The sequence below is a fragment of the Mya arenaria genome, chromosome 14, assembly GCF_026914265.1.
Source record: "Mya arenaria isolate MELC-2E11 chromosome 14, ASM2691426v1".
NCBI lineage: Eukaryota > Metazoa > Mollusca > Bivalvia > Myida > Myidae > Mya > Mya arenaria.
Window position 1 is genome coordinate 37,414,684 of NC_069135.1, and position 20,691 is coordinate 37,435,374.

A 20,691-nucleotide genomic window follows, 5' to 3' on the forward strand; every position below is an offset into this window, starting at 1 on the left:
ATTGTTATTTTAAAAACTCCTGCATATTTTAATTAATTATTTCATACAAAGAATGACTGCTATCGTCAATTCCGCCATTGCAATCGGCGCTGCCATAACAGTTGACTGGCTCACATGCTATCACTATAAATTGGCAAATACGGCCACGGAACAACAAACCAGTCGAGATCTACTGCATTCGTATTCTTATCTGTGCGTTTTTCTTTCGTTTCGCACCAAAGTCAATACGGTCATGAAAATAATTTTGAAAAATTAGTGAAATTCATTTTTTATTTTTTTTGTACTTTTCGGAAAATTAGACCCGCCGGTTTTGTAAACCAATTTATATAAAAGTAGTGGCCTAAGTAGGACAGTCACACATGTATTTAACACCTTAATCGAGATATATATAATGTAAAAACAATAGTCATGGAATTATGCGTACAATTCTTACAACGGTTTTTGCAATTGATGATGTAAAAAGAACTTCTTGCAGCAGGCTTTAAATGTATTTTCCGTGTTCGATTTACGTATTCGTTCTGGTAGAGTTCCAAACTGTCCCGCTGTAGCATGCAAACGAGTGTTTCTTGTATTGAGTTTTATGTCGAATGTGGGCAATGTCTTGTCGCGTAGAAGATCGTAATCCATATCTTGTATTGTTTGATAACTTTATAATGTCTCTTATATAACTCGGTGTAAGATTGTTAATAGATTTATATACCATAACAGCCGTTTGATATTTGCAACGGTATTCAAATTGAAGCCATTCTAATTTTTTAAATAATTCATGCGATGGCGTTCTAATAGGCTTAAAGAGAATAATTTTAGCAGCTCTTTTTTGAAGCATGGTTATTCGTTTCGTATGCATAGAAGCCACAACTACCTCTGGATGTATTCTAGGCCATGGATACACTTATATCTGCTTGTAACCCATTTACGCCTGAAGATGTCCAACCATTGAAACTTCCCTGTTCTACATGAACCCTATTTTGTGTAAAAAGTGTAGCTTGATCCAAATCCAAGATATCAAACTTTCTTACAAATAAATGAACAAGAACAGTTTACCAAAAGAATTCAAGAAGTCAGATATTTTCTTTATGCTGCATGTGATGACTTCAACATATTCTCTGTTCGCCCAATCCTGCTGTATAGGCTTTTGAATTGAGTTGGGCTGTGGTGGTCCTGACATCTTGAATATTTTTATTTCCGGGTTGGAACACTTTGTAAAAGACACTTCCATTGGATAAAGCTTTGATAGTCGGCCAATGAAAATTACCCTCTAATACCTCATCAACTTCTGTAGTATTGGTACATCTGATTGGCTTGTACATTTTCCTTTCGGCTAATGAAATGCTTTTTAACAAAAGCCACACGACAGTAAACAACGAACAAAATGGAGAGAATAAAACGATTTCTAGAGAAAAGATACATTTCATCATCAACATAAACAACGCTAATTGGTAAAAAAAAATAACATATCATGTCCAATTCTGTTTAAGTAAAGGAAATGGCAGTTAATTTGGTATTGAGCGTTTTAGTTAGTTTGTAATATGTTTTCGCGATTTATTGAAGAAGAGTGAGATGTTATCTAACGACCTCATGCATAGAAAAATTAAACGTTATCATGCTATTCCAATAAACATCATCTACAGACTCTCAAACTCAAAGATGGCCTGGTCACAACACATCTAATTTGTTTGTAATCTCCGTTTTGTCCAGAGTAAAAAAATGCACTGATTAAATTCTACATATGCCAACGATATTCACCAATGATTTGGAATGATATGGCAAACTTATAAACTAGACCAGTAACTTAGTTACTTTATCTGTGTCTGCTATCAGTTTGACAGAAAAAAAATGATAAAATAGTGTTGTTGTGTTCGTTTCAAACTAAATTTAGCTGACGTCATTCAGGCCCTTGATGTATCATCCGAATCTGCTCAAAACAAACAGTTTTCAGACACAGATATAGTCGCTATATAGTTTATAATTTTATCAACATTTTAATTTTTTGAATTAATGAACACCATGGTTTTCTTTTCTTCAGATTGATTATAAAGAAAGAGAGATGTTTTCACTGAAATCAATCTGGAAGCCTTGGATTGGCGGTGATGCCAACAAGCCTCCTGGAAAGGATGAACACATGGTAATAGTGGATTCACTCATGTTAGAGCTCGAGTTTCACATACGAGAGCAGGAACAGATTCTCAAAGATCGTGAACAGGAAGAAAGAAGACGAATGACTGGTGTTGACTATAGCTGGCTCGTCAGTGCTCCTGTGAAACAGTATGAAATTCCCCACCTTGAAAGATTGGAACTAGAGGATCTTTGCTACAGAGTTAAGCCACCAGAATGTGGTAAAGTTATATCACTCTTCAGAGATTCAATTCTCAATGAGCCAAGAGTTTGTGATATTCCTAAGATTCTCAAAGCTTGTATTCGTCAAGTGGTCGAACAAAGACCTAAGGAGGAGACTCTAACTGACTGGGTTACGAAAAGGACATCGAGTCTTATAAATATGAAAATACGGCCTTCGACTAAGATTACACCATTCCACAAAGAAAGTGATGACGTGGAGAGCAATACAACAATTGAAACCATATCAAGCCATGTAGATTTGATTACACCTAGTGGTGCCCATAGAAACAACCAATCATTATCATACCACTCACAACCGCACGATTTTGACTCACTGCCAGTTTAGATACAGCATTTATTTTTTATTTTTTGTTCTCATAATACAGGCATCAAGTAAGACTTTGGAAATGAATAAGTCTTTGGAGAAATTTGTTTCAAGATTTTCATCTTCATCTATAAATGTCTATGTATAGCTAAAACCTCTCCCTAAAAATACAAAAGCTAAAAATGGCCTATTGAAAAGTATGAATGATTTTGGAGACTCAAGCTTTTAGGATTCCTGTTATACAAAATGTGTTCATTTTTTACAAGTCATGATTTCTACAAGTTTATTTCAAGGTTATTTATTTCTTATGACTTTGAGTTTTACTTTATGTGTCAGAACCTTATCACATTAATGTACACATGTTGTTCACTTCTTAAGTGTTGTTGCTGGCCCTGGCTAATAGCAAAAAGGTTCTTTCCGCCATGTAAATAAAGGGCACTTGGAACCATTTCGCCCTGACCCGTCAAAATGTTAGAGCTGATCGATATTTTATTACCATTGTTTTCCGTTTTCTTTGTTCCTGGCCTTCTTTGTTCCTGGCCTTATTGAATACTTCTTACATTTATATACAGCCTTTTCTCCTTGTCCCATCAGATTGTATTCCTGTATAGACATAATCATTATTAAACATTGTACCTTTATTTTTGTTCAAAGTTATGTTCTTTCTGCATTATTTTTTGTAACTAGCCTTATTGAATGCTACGCAGAAACTTTTTGTCTTAACCTGAGGCTTTCAAATTGTATTCCTGTTTTTTGTTCACTTTAAGCACTGATCATGTTATCAATTGTACAGTACATGAAGTGTATCACTTGTTTGTAGTTGTTTAGCCTTATCGAAGCATTTGTGTTCGAGTGCCTTTAAGGAATTATACCGATTTTGGTTTACAATCTCTCAGTTTCATTGGGTTGATTGTTTATAATTTTGTTAAAAATATCAATCAAATTAACAACATCGTTGTTAACTTTTAAATGTGAAATATCTGCTGATGTGCTCATATATTTAAATAAATCAAGTACATGAGCTTAAATGGGCGTCTCAATCAAGTGTTTTCACTGAACTTCCCAAGCAATAACGATTTGAAAGTTAACAAAGATGACATTAACAACGTTGTTAACTTTAATAAAGTTCAGAACAATCGGCCCAATGTTTTTTAAATGTGCTATTATGGTATATTGTTGTGATGTTATTGTTTGAATTGTTGTTCATAACGTAAGAGTTGTTGTTCATAACGTAAGAGTTGTTGTTCATAACTTAAGAGTTTTGTTCATAACGTAAGAGTTGTTGTTCAAAACGTAAGTGTTGTTGTTCATAACGTAAGTGTTGTTGTTCATAACTTTAGAGTTGTTTATGTCTTTAACATATCATTAAAATGTTTTTGAAAGTTTAAACATTTTAACAGTCAAAATATATGACGCAATGTGATGACGTTTTGCTGTTCTGTTTTGAGAAGACAAAAAGTTTTGGTATTGTTTTAGCCCTGGTGTCATTGTTAGTTGAGTCAATGTGCGAAAACTTGGCTATAACTCAGAAAGATAGTTCAACCACAACTTTGTACACATGTTGCCAGAGTCAAAACACACATATTAAGCAAGGGTCATAACTTGGACCTAAATGATCATCAATTTATGCCCTTCTTCACATGATAACAACAAAGGCTAAGCAAAACTTTTGAACTTGACATTTCATATTTTGTAACAAACCTAATTTTCGAGCCTAGATGGCTTATTCTTTTACAATCTTCTAAAATTCAGGTTTCAAAACAACCCTTAACCGATGAAAAGATAAAACTATTAAAACCTGATTTCTTATGAATTTCAAATATATCTTTGAATGCAATTTTGAAAATGCATGAATTGAAATACATTAACTATGTACAAAGAAAGATGTTTTATATACTGGAAAATAAGTGTTCATTAATCTTGTTAATGGAAAGGTTCATTATTCAGGGGTGTTTTTAACTACCGGGTACACACCTTTGGGCCGTTTCAATGAAGGATTATAGTGTTCTACATCACTAGGTCACAAATGGCCACACATGAAGAGTTCCCAATAAGTTTCAGTTGAACCGTCACAAAAAGAAAAGTAACTGAACAGCTATTCTACTTAAAATTTATTTATTTTTCCAGATTGGAACCGGCCCAATTGCCATTTGAACCGCCCATTTTAGCCGGCAGCCGGTTCATATTGAGAACACTGACATGATACTTTTTTTATTTCCTCAACTTTTGTGCTCATTTTTAATACTGGCTAAAGGCCAAGTCACTGAATTTTTTAGCTTAATTACAAAAATATGACATTTTCAAGATGATTTCAATGTACGACTTAGATTTTTCTTGTATCGTCACCTAGGCTATGTTTACACGAAGATGCATATCATAACATGCTGCAATATATTAAAGCAGAAATGTTACTGTTGGATGGTTATATTGAGACCACAGTTAATAGTTTTTGGCGTATTCCGGTTTGACTCAGAAAATAACCTGTGACCCGAAATATATACTTTTTATCCTATCTATCTAGTGTTTTTTATTTCAATATAGTAAATTTACCTTAAAAGTGAAATAAAAGAAGAAAAAAAACTTCCTACCAACAGAATCACACCTTGAAATGTTGATAGGGTAACGCCAGACAAACTGTAAATTGTAGTCTAATATTTACAAACTAAAACAAGTTATAAGCAAGTTGATCTCATAAAAAATCTTAAGCATTATAATCACAGAATGGTGAAATTATGAATGTTGTTTTTGGACCAAAATATTGTTTGTGATACTCTGTATACCATTTACAAATGTTCGATGATTTTTATTTTTAGCTTTTGTTGTAATGTTGGCCACGATGATGTACCATATCTCTATAACTGTTATTGGATGTGATTTACATACATGTAATAAGCTATCGATGGCGGCAAAAAGTGCTTGTATGTTATATTACTCTAGTCGTTTTTTATGTATATGATATCTCTATACTTTATCTACACCGAAAACCGTTTCAAATAAAACCAAATAAAGCCGAAATAAAATGGGGTAATAATAGGCCTCAAATTCCTGAATTAACTCAAGCAGTTGAAGTACATGTATAATATTTCATTAAACCCAAACATAGTTCATCAGGATTATTTTATTTGTAGCAGAATGACGTTATACCGAAAATGACATCCTTAATGTTTTTCATAGGCACTATGCATAAACATTTGTTTATCAAAAAGCAAGAAATAAGTTGATTTGTAAGCATAAATTATTTTCTTATTCTCAATGGTTAAGATCATGTTTTTAAAACTGTCAAACTCATTTTAAAATACAGGGAAAAAAAATGTGTTTAATGATTTTTAAAATAAACAAAATTATATTATAACAGTCTTCAGGATTATATATTGTCATATTTGTATACATGTACCTGTGATGTGCAAAGGGGTAGACACCAGAGGATACGATTGCAAGAAAAAAAGAAAACTGTCAAAAACTTGCATTCTGTTGATATCATTGTGTACAAAGCATAGAATCTTACTGACTGACTGATCACATCCCTTATGACACATGCATCTTTTGCAGTAGTTTTTATGCAGTTTTACAATTCGAAATGTATTGGGGTTGTCTACCATGTAAACCCCAGTAAGTTTAAAAATAGCGTCAGTATATTTATATGCAACTATTAATAGATATGATTTAAACTGGGAAACCATTATGCGCTATTTTAAATTGAGAAACACAAATGAGACTGCAACATGATGGTTGCGTTTATTATTTCAAGCATTTGAAATGATGTATAATCGGCCTCCAACTAGCTCGCAATGACAATTCTAGACTTGTTCTGATGAAATACTGTATAAGCCGAATTTGTGATCATCTGGTGTCTAGCCCCCTTAATGTTGCTATTTATAGTTGTGTATGTTTGAAAAGTTCTAGTCTACTTTGCAATTGTTAACATATCACTTATGTTGTTTAAAGCTGTTTAATTGGATATTAAAATGTGACAAAACTATCAGCTATTTGTTGTCTATAGTTAAGGAACAGATTAATTGAACAAAACAAACCAGTTAATCAGAATAGAACAGTGCAATTGAACAAATCAGAACAGAACAGATCAATTGAACGGAATAGAACAGAACAATTGAACAGATCAGAGTAATTGAATAGAACAGATTAATTGAACCTAACAGAGCAATTGAATAGAATAGAGCAATTGATCAGAATAGAATATAGCAATTGAACAGAATAGAACAGAGCAATTGAACAGAATTTAAGAACAGAGCAATTTAACAGACTAGAACAGAGCAATTGAACAGAACACATCAATTTAATATAACAGCAATTGAACAGAATAGAACAGAGCAATTGAATAGACTATAACAGAGCAATTGAACATAATAGAACAGAGCAATTGAATGGAAAGGAGCAATTTAACAGAACAGAGCAATTGAGCAGAACAGATTAATTGAACAGAACAGAGCAATGGAATAGAACAGAGCAATGGAATAGAACAGAGCAATTGAACAGACTAGAACAGAGCAATTGAACAGACTAGAACAGAGCAATTTAAAAGAACAGAGCAATCGAACAGACTAGAACAGACCAATTGAACAAAACAGAGCAATTAAATATAACAAAGCATAAACCCTTAACTACCTCCTAAATAATGCATTTATAGAAAATACTAATTACTGATAACAAGATTGCAACCGTGTACTTAATAGATGAAAAAGCAAAATATTAGATGATTGGTGAGTGCTAAAGGATTTCCTGTGAACTTCTGTCGTCTCATAAGGTATAAATACCGTGTTTTCTGCTCCTTTCTTTCAAATTAAACTCGCATATCCTTCATAAAAAACTTTTTTTTCTACATTTATTCATCCTTTTTGGTATTTCAAAACACTCGTATTAATTGTGATAAATCTTGTTTGGGAGTAAGAGTGTATTTTTAAGTTTGATCCAAGTCGGTTACCGAATACGGCCGCATTGGGTAAACATAAGTTCGATCTTTTTTAATACGGTCCCTTATGAAGTTCGATCTAAGTTACATATTCAATATTATTCTGATCAATATCCTTCGATATGACTCGATTATTCCATTCAGTCAATTGGCCAGTTATTTTTAAGGTTCCATCAAAACCAAGGGCGTAGCTTGACGAAAATATATGTGTAGGCCATGTTTTAGGGGGCACGCGGGGCATGCTCCCCACACCAAGGAAATTTTGCCTAGCTAGGTGATTGTAGGTGCGTTTTGGCGTATATTTCGTTGTTGTAAAAACATTAAAGAGAGCAACAATATCATTATGTTTTACCATAAATTAATTTGGTACGTATATTAGCTAAAGAAGACAGGCCATAGAAGTAAAACATTGAACATTTTATTTAATGTCACTCAATATTAATGCAATTTGTTACCAAAATCTAAATTAACTATATGTGTATTTGCACAAACAATGCCATATATATATATATATATATATATATATATATATATATATATATATGTGTGTGTGTGTAAATATAATGTAGCTTTCTACACCACAGCTGACTTTCCGGGATCATTAAAAAACCCTCTAGCTTCCGGCATTTTCGCGACTCAAACACATTGATGACGCGGTCAACATCTATGATTATGCTCTTGTGGCTGTGAGTTTGGGCCAAGGATGACAACCGGTCGCTTTTCATTGTCGTTCGCAGGAAGTTTTTTTATTCCTTTCAGTCCACTTAACGACCTTTCACAAAGAGGCTGATGTAGGTGGCATAGTAAGAAGAACCTCGAATATTGTAAATATGCTAGGGTACAGGTCCATGTTGGTCTGCTTCGTGGTATCTTGTAGTCAAGATAAACTTGCGGCTGCGATGCTCCATCTCACATTCCATTCTGTTTTAAATGTGTCAAATGTTTCGTGGCGATCAGGGGCCTTAGCAGCATAAATTGATGGCAGCATGTCATCCTTTCCAGTTTTGAAGGCAATACATGTTGTGCACTGTATCTGTCTTTGAAGACATTGAACAAGGTTGGCTCTGTTTTGCTGTCGACCAACTCTTCTCGGCATTGATGGTTGAATGTCGAAGCCTGAGCTTATATCCGTTGCTTTCATGTACATTCCATTCTACACATCAGGTTTCAAGTGTGTAGACCACTACGGGGAACGCATTTTGGAACGTTTCGAGTGCGCCCGCATGTCTGAACCATCGTGTCACACATAACGAGCGAAGTTTAGTGCGCCGATTCATTTCCTCTTTCGTTGCGACTTCTCTAGAAACCTCGTCCTGGAACGCTGCTAGACGATTTGCTGAAAACTTGAACAAGAATCCAATGTCCTGAACTGTGTCCATCAAAGTTCGGACACTCGGATGGAAACTGGTACAGGAGGCAGGATTGCCAAGTTCCTTCTAGCATTGTTGTTTGGTATCTTCATCTATTGAAGTCAAGGTGAGACTATCGAAAAGAGGATACGTAGGAGTATGTTCGGCAATATACAGACCGTTTACAATTTCAAATAATAAAGCGCCCGTAAACTTTTACCAAGCCAACTGGAAATGTTTAATGAACGGCGTAAATGCGCAGACTACTGATATGCAACTTCCAATTAATTATATACGAAACATTAACGTCGCGTGAAAATATACTTTAGATCGAAGGAAAACGATATATTTGAAATACCAGGTTTCCTATTTATTAAAGCGCATTTGTCGGAATTTCATATTTAGTCCGGCACCCTCCTATGCCTTCAGTTTTTATTGCAGATTTGCCATTTTTATTTTTTCGGTTTTTCTGAAAAATGTGTAGGCCGCGGCCTACACGGCCTATAGGAAGCTACGCCCCTGAAAACATTCATATTCTACTTTTAAACCTAAGTTAGATCTTCATGTGCTTATTTAATACGGTCCCTGGTGTATAAATAATATCAGTGGTTGAACATTCGCTTCGGGTTCGGAACGTCAGGGGTTCAAACCCCGGCCACGTCCAACCGAAATGCGTAAAATAGGTACCTAGTAGCTCCCTTGCCTAGTGCTCGGCATTCAAGGGGATGTACTCCGAAAACAGTGTACTCAGTACTGGTTCAGCCAAGGAAAGTATCCCGTGTATCTGTGTTTTACATCTAGAACGTTAAAGAACCAAGAGGTCTCTTCACAAAGAGCTAGGGTATCGCAATCGAATCTCTTTTATCCCAATCTGTTTCTTTAAGTCTTCCAATGTCTGGATTTGACTGAGAATTGCAGTCACTTCTATTTTATGTCACTGATGGCATTTATACACAATGTAAGTCGTGATGGCGTCACGATGGGGTCAAGGCGTCACGTCGGGTTGAAGGCGTCACGTCGGGGTAAAACCATACTTAAGCCAAAAGGCGCGGGCAGACCTTGATAAACTCAAATAAACAGATTAGTTTATTATTGTATTGATTCTTTAAGATGTTTATGTCTGATGACCTCATATAATTTGGGCTATTTGTATCATTCAATAGAATGTTCAACTTAAGCCTGGCTAAAACAAAAAGTTTGGTAAGGGTTACATCATTTTCAAAACAGGTTGGGTAAGTAAGCTTTTTTTATTAGGCTCTATGAAAGAACGTTAGTGCAATCATTGGAGAATAGTGTTAAAGTAATCTTCTGTATAAAGCTTTAAAGGTTTTAAACTACACATTAAAACAAACACATATTTTTTACCAACTGACTATACAAACGGTAGGCTCGGCGTCTATTTCGTTGGTAGGGTCGGGTAACCCGAACCAAATGTATTTTTCTTAGGCCTTATAATATTTAAATTAGTTGACAAAAACATATTACAGATTATGCAATAATGCAAGTTTGTATTTTTATTCTGTACTGAACTGTAAATGGATGTAGTGTTATATTGTTTAACTACACCACTTCGATACCCACTTTAAATGTATCTTCAACTTAAGTATAATCTTAGTTCAGATGCATATTCGGCTTACAAAATATATCTGGATTTACAGTAATTATTAAAGTTCTTGCAAATTCCGCCATCCTTACGTCAAAAATGCTGAAATGACGTTATTTCCGGTCTGGCAGTACACTGACGTCACTTCCGGTTTGACGTCAACAATGGCTGTTACGCTGTTAAATATGTGTGTCTTCCTGACTGCCTTGTTCATGATTTGCATTTCATTTAGTTCGGCAAGAAGTGGTTATCAGAATTTACATCAAAGACAAAGACCTACCCCTAAACCTCCAACACCTGCAGTGGAATTACGGAACATGTACCATTCGCTGGACTTGAAACCTCTGCAACGCATGACCCTAGACTGCAACAGCAGAGAAATGGAACAGCTTTTGCAGAAGCATCCGTTTGTTGAACATCGCTGGAAACACAATGGGGAAGCGTTTAAGTTGCAACCGGTTAGAATGGAATACATGACGGAAAAACTGACAATAAACAATCTGATGCCACAGGACAGTGGAACATACCATTGTATAGCCGAGGAGCCATCGGCCACGCAACAAGTTGTCGCAATTTACGCCACTGTTATTGGTAGGCTTTTGAAGTACACTTACAGAGGTGACGACCTTGAACTTGACTGTCTGAGTAACGAATTCGGCAAACTATACCCGAAAGCCATACGCTATTGGATCGATCCGAAAGGAAAACGGGTTTTTGAAAAACCGGCAATCGATAATCTTGAAACATTCCCCATAGCTGATGACAGATTGGCGGGAAATTGGACGTGCTTTGTTGAGGATCCAGTTGTTCCAAGAAAATGGACGACAGCGAGGCTCCAGGTTTTCATCAGTCCTATACCATCTTTTGTGAAGAGAACAGAATTATTTGTGAAAGGTAACAAAATCGTAAGTTGTATTATAATAGTTTTGATGATAGCAGCCTTCCTAATGCTTTCCCAACTGGTTGCAAAACTTTCGGATAAGAGTGAAAATCGCGTGAAAAAGGACATGAAACACATGAAAAACGTTTTGGGCCTCAAGGATAAGAAGAAAGGGTCAGACGACGATGATGACGATGACGATGAACACCACGAAGACATAAGCGTTGAGGATAAATTTAAACATTTCTGAAGCATTGTTCAAAAAGTTGCATGAGTGTGTAAACGAGCATAGCTTTTATTTATCAAAAGGTGACCTTGTTCCAGTACAAGAAAACATTACAGTCGAAACCCGCTGACTCGATGTCGCTAGGCTCGATTTTCTCGTTGGCTCGAACTGAATGTAAAGGATTTTTTTAACTCTGTGTAAGAATTCCCGCTTGGCTCGATATTCGCGAAGCTCGAAGTATTTTGGTCGGTCTCTTCAACATCGAGCCAACGGGTTTTGACTGTAAATGATGAACAAACGGCATCTAATTGACAATTAGCACTATCAGATGTTTCGAAGGCACAGTGTTCCTCCATCCAGAAATTCATTCTTAGATAATTGCTGTATATATGTTTTATTTTGTCTGTAGTCCACTTGTCGTAACATTCTGTGGCCGCTAGTACAGGGGACATCGATCGTATTAACATCTTACGAACGTGTGTGTAAAAATGCATGTGAGTGGGTGCGTGTATGTTTACATACGCGCTTGTGTTTTGTTTTGTTATTTTATACGCGCGTTTGGGTGTGTGCGAATGTAATAGCGTGTGTGTGTGTGGGGGGGGGGAGCGGTTGTGTGCGTGCATGTGTGTGAGCATTTTTGTTTTTGTACATATGTTTATCCTTACAAATTGCAATTGAAGAATAAATGAGATTTAAAAGAATGATGTTCGTATTCTTGCTGATTAAACAAGACTGCTTATTTAACTGTACAGGTATGGTAACAAGAAAAAAGTACACTCCGCTGAAGGAATAGTTCCCCCTGCTAAGTTAATGGGCGTCTGACGAAATAATAACACACACTGCTGAAATTAAAGTTCAATGCAAAATTCAGTAAGTCTCATTATACTAACAATGCCAACCAATACAGTTCCAATACTTTAAGTTCAATGTTACATATTTGTGAAAGAAATCTGCGACAGTAGATAAAATGTTATTATTTAAATCCCCAAAGGCCTACCGTGTTAAACCAGCCATGTCCAAATGTTCAATATTGTCTGAAAGAAATTGTGGAAGTGATATGCGTATAACGAATATTTTGCAAAACATTCAGTTCGATTCACTTTAAGATATGAAGTACAAGAAGGGTGAAAGGGGATGTTTAATAACGCTTAAATAGTGTATCTTAAGGGAGTGTGGAGTTTGTAGATCGATGACTGTAGATCGATGACTATTACAACGTGATCATTTTTTCTCAACTCATGTAGATAAACCCATATACATGTGCAGAAGATATACAAGGTAAATATAGTCTTCGATTATCGATTACGACCACTTACCCAACTTTATGGCTTAATTTGATCAGGTGAAAACTAATTAACCGAATAAGAATTTTAATTATTATTCATTTACTTGTTTTATGTATTATGTATAAATATTTTCAAAATGCAGTTTAAGTTGAATCTAGTATAATGTTTCAAACGAAATACCGGTGGTGCTAAATAGGTTATCATCTTTTATCAATTCAAATCGATTCTTTAAAATAATCTCAAAACTTATCTTTCATGTTATGCTTTACTATGTTGATTGTTCACTGTACTTGGCTTCTCACAATAAGAAATAGTGAAGCCATTAATGGTTATATTATGTAAAACAAGGGTGTAAATTTGAAAAGCAGTTAAGGTAAGCCATCCATCATTAATATAAAAATATTGCTACCGCTTAAGTTTCATTTTAAAGTTACAAAATGTTAAAATTGAATATAAATAATGTTTACACCGAGATATATTTTGATATATACATTATGTTATTTAAGAAAAAAGATCACTACAGTTGCAGTATAAGCACTAATATAAAGTAAACATATAACAAATCTCGATATAAATATATAAAATGAACACATCCCAGTTAGATTGGAGGAGTGTACATGAACATCGAAGCGTTTTGAAAACTTAGATTTAAAACTCGTCGCTGTAAGCCATGGTTTATACATATGTCTAAGGTAAATGGCTCTGTATATCAAATGTCATGGTAAAATATGTCACCAGGCTTGACCTAGGACCATGAAACTTTAGCATTTTGGTTGTAGTTTGCATTTAACCGTAAGATAAAACATTTGATTTTAGGATCAAGTTTTCAGTCAAGGTCAACGTTTTTCTATCCATACGAGAATTGTGTCTTACATTCATGAACATTCAGCTATATATCGCTGTTGACCAGTAGATGGCCACTATTGTTTATGGTCAGCAGGTCAAAGGCGAAACCTCGAAAAACAGTGGATTAAAGTATACACCGAAAAAACGTAAAGGGTTAGATATAATCATGAAACGTCAGTGGTTGAAACGTCATTGACCAGTAGGTAACTATCGTTTTGCGGGGATTAATTGGTTAATGTCAAGGACACCATTTATATATAATCACAAGCCTTTGCCAGCACAATAAGCAGACTGCGGTTTGACCTACGCTTATGAAACTTAAGTGGCATATTGATGTCGACCATCAGTAGACCTACGGTCAAGGTTATGGTCAGTGTTGTTTTTGAAAACTTGAACCGCAAAATTACTCAAGTATGGTTTGACGTGGATCATTTAAAGTTCATGAGTAAGTTGCTGACCTCTACTTCATGTATGTAGGTCGAATTCACGGTCACCGTCAGCATTTTTGTGGACTTTTTGTCCGTGCATAATCGAAACAATGCTATGATGTAGGATCAAGGAACATTTTAGTTGTTATGTCCTTGACAAATAGTTGACCTTGTGTGTTGGGACCTCTTGTTTCAAAAGCGGACATATTTACTTACGCCTTCAATCTAAGTATTTGAGTGTCGAGTTTCCAACTTTGAATCACGACGTCAATGAATATGGGTCCAGCAGATTCTGCTACCTCGGAGTGTGTTTCGGACCTCCAAACTGGTCGGTCTAATTCTAGCACTTTATAAATTTCCCAGTGTGATCGCGTTGCCCCACCAAGATTAAAACCTCGATTTAAAATGGACATCGCTACCTAATTATAGATTGTTTGCATCGTTCCTTTCAGATTATTTCCTGAGTTCCGAAGACTTGGAATCGCCGAGAATAGTTCGATAAACTCGATACATTTGTTCACCTTATCCACCTTCAATGGGAGAGTCTCAATCACGTGACATTAATGGCGGAAAGTTCAACACAGATCCTTACCCCAGACAAAGTGGTCAAGGTGCAGAGCCCTTCATGATGCAACTTAACGCTAATAGGTCGATCAGCCGACAAGGGGAAAAGGTCAAGGCCGCTTATACGCATATTTCTGCAGACGACGGCAGAGTGGTGGGGAAAGCAGGCGACACCTGGAACAAGGCACATAACTCTCAGAGTTAATTAGAGAACTAAGTTAAGCTAAAGTGAAAGCAAGAATTAAGTCACTACAATAAGCGTACTTGGAAGTTATTTCAAGAAACAGAATTACAATCGCTATATAACTGTATACATCAAAAACAACAAAACACTATTAAATATCAAATAACTTGGAATGGGGACTACATATACTACATATACTGATACATGTATTTTCAAAGATTTATGTTCCAAGGGAAGCAATTACAGCGCGTATAGCAAGGCCAAGGGAAGCAAATCAGTCGTGTGTTTCTGAAAATGAGGAAAACGGGGCTAGTTTGTAACAAAAATAACAACCAGCTTATGAAAGTGATACTTAATGTTATCTTGTAATAAACTATTACAAAAATTATCATTTTTTAAAATGGTTATGTAATAATTATGTCTCAAAAATGATTCAATTCTACTTTAACTACGAACACATGTATGCAGAAAAAGAGAAAACAAAATCTATAATTTTTAATTGCGGTTTGATAATGTGTGGCGGCGCTGTTTTATTCTGGTACACGGGGATTTTTTCTTGCGAACGATCAGACAAACTATGACTTTAAAAATATATATTTTCATCTCACGAAGAACAAAGTTTGATACTAACAGGCCATCCTATAAATTTATGTTTAAATTTAACATGGCTTTATTTATGTTTAAGGATTTTGTTTTTAACAATTGTGTGCTGTAAATGATTCTAGTTCTGTGCCTGAACAAACAGTTCATTACAACTGTTTTTCAAATCCAGCAACAAACTGGGACCTACTGAAAGGAAATTATTTAGACTTCAAAAGACCAAAATTATGATAGATAACAAGTCACCAGACAGCGACAGAAAGGGACGCGTCTGCGAACAGTATCTTCTCCGAATTCACAACAATTTTGTGCAATACTTCTTATATCATTTATGTCTTCCCATCATTTGAAAATGCTTCAACATGATCAACATGTTGATGATATAATCATCATCTTTGTTAACTTTCATGTTTGTTCTAGTGTGAAAAAGACCAGTGACTTTATAAGAAAAACTGTGTAAATGTTGCACTGTTAACTAATAAGAAAAACATTGTGTAAATGATGCACTACTTTTCTTTTCTCATTTTAACTTTTTTTAAGAAATAAATCTTCCAAAAATCGAAGGTATAGTTTGTGTGTTTTAACTGAGCTGGGAACAGTTTTCATTACGGGATCTTGGAGCCATCTTCTCAACACAAACGTATCCAACCTGCAGTAAAAGTGCTCTAACACGGTACCACATTCTCCGATTTTCGAAATATATCCATTTAATAAAAGCATCAGGGCTGGTATTTGATACTGGCCTTAATTGGATCTCAGAACTGATAAACTTTAAACAATTGTTTTAAGTGTGGTAAATCTTTTTGGAAGTAGGAGAGCATCTTTAAATTTTAAAGTTGTTGAGACTGAAGCCCTGCACAGGACTGGTGAGGTCGACTGCAAAAAGTAATGTATTAACTCAATCAATGGATAAACAATACCTGTGTGCATTACGGCCTTGAACAACCTCAGGGCTTATATTCAATGTAGGTCCTAAGCTGGCGTTTAGTAGGCGTTTAACTTCTTCGCAACATCGATAAGTGGTGGAGCTGGCGTTTAGTAGACGTGTAACGTCTTTGCATCACCGATGATTGGTGGAGCTGGCGTTTAGTAGGCGTGTAACTTCAATGCATCACCGATAAGTGGTGGAGCTGGCGTTAAGTAGGCGTGTTACTTCTTTGCAACATAGATAGGTGGTGGAGCTGGCGTTGAGTAGGCGTGTTACTTCTTTGCAACATAGATAGGTGGTGGAGCTGGCGTTAAGTAGGCGTGTTACTTCTTTGCAACATCGATAAGTGGTGGAGCTGACGTTGAGTAGGCGTGTTACTTCTTTGCAACATAGATAGGTGGTGGAGCTGGCGTTTAGTAGGCATGTCACGTCTTTGCATCATCGAAAAGTGGTGGAGCTGGTGTTTAGTAGGCGTGTAATTTCTTCGAAGCATAGATAAATGGTGGAGCTGGCGTTTAGAAGGCGTGTAAATTCTTCGCAACATCGATAAGTGGTGGAGCTAGTGTTTAGTAGGCATGTAACGTCTTTGCATCACCGATGATTGGTGGAGCTGACGTTGAGTAGGCGTGTAACTTCTTCGCAACATAGATAAGTTGTGGAGCTGGCGTTTAGTAGGCGTGTAACGTCTTTGCATTACCGATTAGTGGTGGAGCTGGTGTTTAGTAGGCGTGTAATTTCTTCGAAGCATAGATAAATGGTGGAGCTGGCGTTTAGAAGGCGTGTAAATTCTTCGCAACATCGATAAGTGGTGGAGCTAGTGTTTAGTAGGCATGTAACGTCTTTGCATTACCGATTAGTGGTGGAACTGGCGTTTAGTAGGCGTGTAACTTCTTTGCAACATCGATAAGTGGTGGAGCTAGCGTTTGGTAGGCATGTTACTTCTTTGCAACATCGATAAGTGGTGGAGCTAGCGTTTGGTAGGCGTGTAACTTCTTTGCAACATCGATAAGTGGTAGAGCTAGCGTTTGGTATGTATGTAACTGGGTACTTCGCGAAAGGAAAGTCAGTCAAGTTATTTAAAATATTAAATCATAATGATAAAAGTTACGTATTTGTATTTGGTATTATAACAATATCAATCCGCATGTTTGATACCAATGCAATTGAAAACAACAAGACTAATTTTGATGCAAGTTACCCTTTTTGCCTTTTAAGTTAACCTCACAATCACCAAAAAAGAAAAAAAAATCTGCGAATGTTTATGACATTAATTCATCGATGTTTTAATTATCAAAACTAATTTTGATTGTATCAATTAAAACATTAAGTGTCATAATAACTTTTTTACAAATATATTCCCCAAGTATAACATTAAAAAAATAATAAAATATTGAATTAAAAGTTACTATATTCCAGATTTACAGTATGTTAAAAATGTGTAATTTTAACCGGACTGTCTACCTATTGATACATGTTATTTATGTTTTTTAACATATTCAAAGTCATAGTAGACTATTGTGGACATTGAAACTGGGCTTATCAATACCGGGTTTTCTTAAGAGAGTATTATATTACATACCGTGACGAAAAACCCGGTATTAACATAATCTGGTGCCATAAACTGTGATACCGGCTTTTCCCAATATCGATACAATGTACCGGGTTTTAGCATTACCCCGGAAGTATCTTAACTGAAATGCCTACAATTTGATTGGCTGATGGGATATCGTGTGACCCTACATGTATGTAATTGTTGGGTTACGTACAGTTCCTACATTTTATCATTGATACTGCTATATGTAACGAATTGTCCATGATTTTTCAAGTATAATTATTTATTGAAAATAATTTTATTTTAAGTAAGCAAAACATCCTCCGTAACCTTTTTCTAAGTTTTGATGAATCGGGTCTTAAGGTTTCTAAACCAAGCTGTAAAAAAACGTAGCCTTCGAATTTGGGGGCGAGTTATTAAATACCCATTAATTTTGCTCAAAGATTTGTAAAAACAGTATAAATACACTTTTTTGTATCGTGATGTTTCCTTTTTCTTTTATCAGTTTATACAATTGTTTGCTGGTAAAGTTGTTTTTTTATTAAACATATTTTATAGTGTTGTTTTACAATAATTAATAAGTTGGCTGGTCCATTTTGATCACGTGATCCTTCATGGTACAGCAATTTAGACCTATCCCAAACTGATTGCTTAATTCGTAATATTCCAGTAGGTCATGCGGTTTCATTTTCAGCTCGTCTGTTTTTGAAAAAAAATTACGAGCTTTTGTCGTCACTTGATTGTAGTCGGAGGAGGAGAAGGCGTTCGTTAGGTTTTGCGTTTAGGTCACTTACATGGAAACTATCAAAGCTATCACTTCGATACTTGGGGAACTTGTTCATATAATACCCTTTTTCACATTGTACCCTAAAGATCCTGAGTCTCACCTATTTTGGGGGGTAAAAACATAAATTTTAATGAATTTTGGTTCATTTTGAAAATTTGACATAGCTTCTTCAATTTGTTGTTGGATTGATTTCATTTTTTTTTTCACAGACGATAAATGGAAAATGCCTTCACAAAGTCAAACGGGTTTTTGAGTCACACATTTGGAAGGGTAGGGGGAGGGTGGGGGATATTTTAGTATTTTTGGACTTTGAAATGTTTAGCTAGTCTGTTTTTTTAAGTTAAGTTTTGCGTTTAGTTCACTTGAATGGAAACTATCAAAGCTATCAATTTGAAACTTGGAGAACTTGTTCATCTAACACCTTTCTTCGCATTGTACCCTAAAGATGCTGAGTCTCACCTGTTTGTTTTTTTGTTAAAAAGCATAAACTTTGCTAGTTTTTGGTTGATATTGAGGGCTGGACATAGCTTCTTCATTTCTTTTTTGGATTGATTTCCAAATTTTTACAGACAATAAATGGATAATGCCTTTATGAATATATCAAATGGGTTATTGAGTCTCACATTTGGAAGGGTAGGTGTGGGATATTTTAGTATTTTTGGACTCTGTAATTTCTAGCTAGTCTATTTTTTTAAAGTTTTATGCTTGGATCACTTACAAGCAATCTATCAAAGCTATCACTTTCATACTATGGAATACCTGTTCACTATCAAATATACAATATGAAATAAATGAACCGAAAAAGGATAAAATCAGACGAGCGTTCAGCAACAGCAAGCAGTGCTCTTCTTTTGAGTTTATGGTAAAGATTAATTTGAATAAAGAAGCTAATTTTTTATTCAAACCATAAGAAAATATAATAGGGTTATTAGTACTGCGTTTTGATCCGGGGATTGTATTCGAATCGAGTGGATTTTTGCAGATTCGGATTTCTTGAGGCGCAAGCAAAAATCCACGAGAGTCGAATACGACATTCCGGATCAACACGCAGTACTAATAACCCTTTTATTATATACATAACTCACCGTGTCCAATCGTTACTGGTAGCGGTGGCTAATGGTAACGCCTGTGTAGTGGCTAAATAACGCCAGTGTGCGGCTAATTTTCGGAGGGTAAGGTAAGAAAATTGAAAAAAGTAATCGACAAAGTTTTTGTTTTTCTAATAAGAATAGGTGGCGGATGTGGCCATACAATCATACTTTCAGGTCATATGTTTCTTTTTGCCCAGACTTTTGAGTGTTTCCATATCATCGTGGAAAACCTCACCCTGTTTGGAGTGATATTTCGATTTTCAATTTTAAAATCAAGATTCTAGCATATCTATCCATCTTAGGATTCAATTAAACCCTTTAAAGTTTTTATATTTATACTTGTAAACATTAAACAACATTCTGATTGTCCAATAAAATATAATGTTACTTCGGCAGACCCTTTTAAATAACGATTCGGTGGTAACGCATGTGAAGTGGTGCGCTTTTTCTGTAACGCCTGAGGAGGTGGTGCAAATACTTGCACTCCATAGCTTAATTTTTTGTCAAATATTCCATTTAAACGCCAATCTTTACATAGATTTCTCAAAACAAATGCCCGTTAAAGACCAGATGACATTTATTTACAAATTTATCATTTTAATCTCAACGCATTTATGTGCATTTATTCGTATACTATTCCCAAATTGATAACTACAATGCAAAACATTGCATAAATATCCTTTTAGTTTGGTGTTAAATGTTTCATACTTGGGTCTGTTTACTAGTAACTGGCAAAACATGAGTCTGCAAATTACATTTATTTTAGAAACATGTTCAT

The 20,691-nt window shown here is 35.4% G+C and overlaps 2 protein-coding genes across 2 annotated transcripts; both read left to right on the top strand.

Moving 5' to 3' along the window:
- Positions 1 to 1,332: 1,332 nt before the first annotated feature.
- Positions 1,333 to 6,631, top strand: LOC128216561 (protein RD3-like). Its single transcript, XM_052923155.1, has 2 exons — positions 1,333 to 1,439; positions 2,027 to 6,631. The coding sequence occupies exon 2, from the start codon at positions 2,048 to 2,050 to the stop codon at positions 2,681 to 2,683; it is 636 nt and encodes a 211-aa protein (XP_052779115.1). The 5' UTR covers positions 1,333 to 1,439; positions 2,027 to 2,047; the 3' UTR covers positions 2,684 to 6,631.
- Positions 6,632 to 10,648: 4,017 nt separating this feature from the next.
- LOC128216072 (uncharacterized) lies at positions 10,649 to 11,671 on the top strand. Its single transcript, XM_052922663.1, has one exon. The coding sequence runs from the start codon at positions 10,649 to 10,651 to the stop codon at positions 11,669 to 11,671; it is 1,023 nt and encodes a 340-aa protein (XP_052778623.1).
- The last annotated feature ends 9,020 nt before the right edge of the window (positions 11,672 to 20,691 follow it).

What these genes read in the sequence shown, in the direction of transcription:
- LOC128216072 (XM_052922663.1), top strand. Translation starts at nt 10,649, where the DNA reads ATGACGTTATTTCCGGTCTGGCAGTACACTGACGTCACTTCCGGTTTG.
- LOC128216561 (XM_052923155.1), top strand. Translation starts at nt 2,048, where the DNA reads ATGTTTTCACTGAAATCAATCTGGAAGCCTTGGATTGGCGGTGATGCC.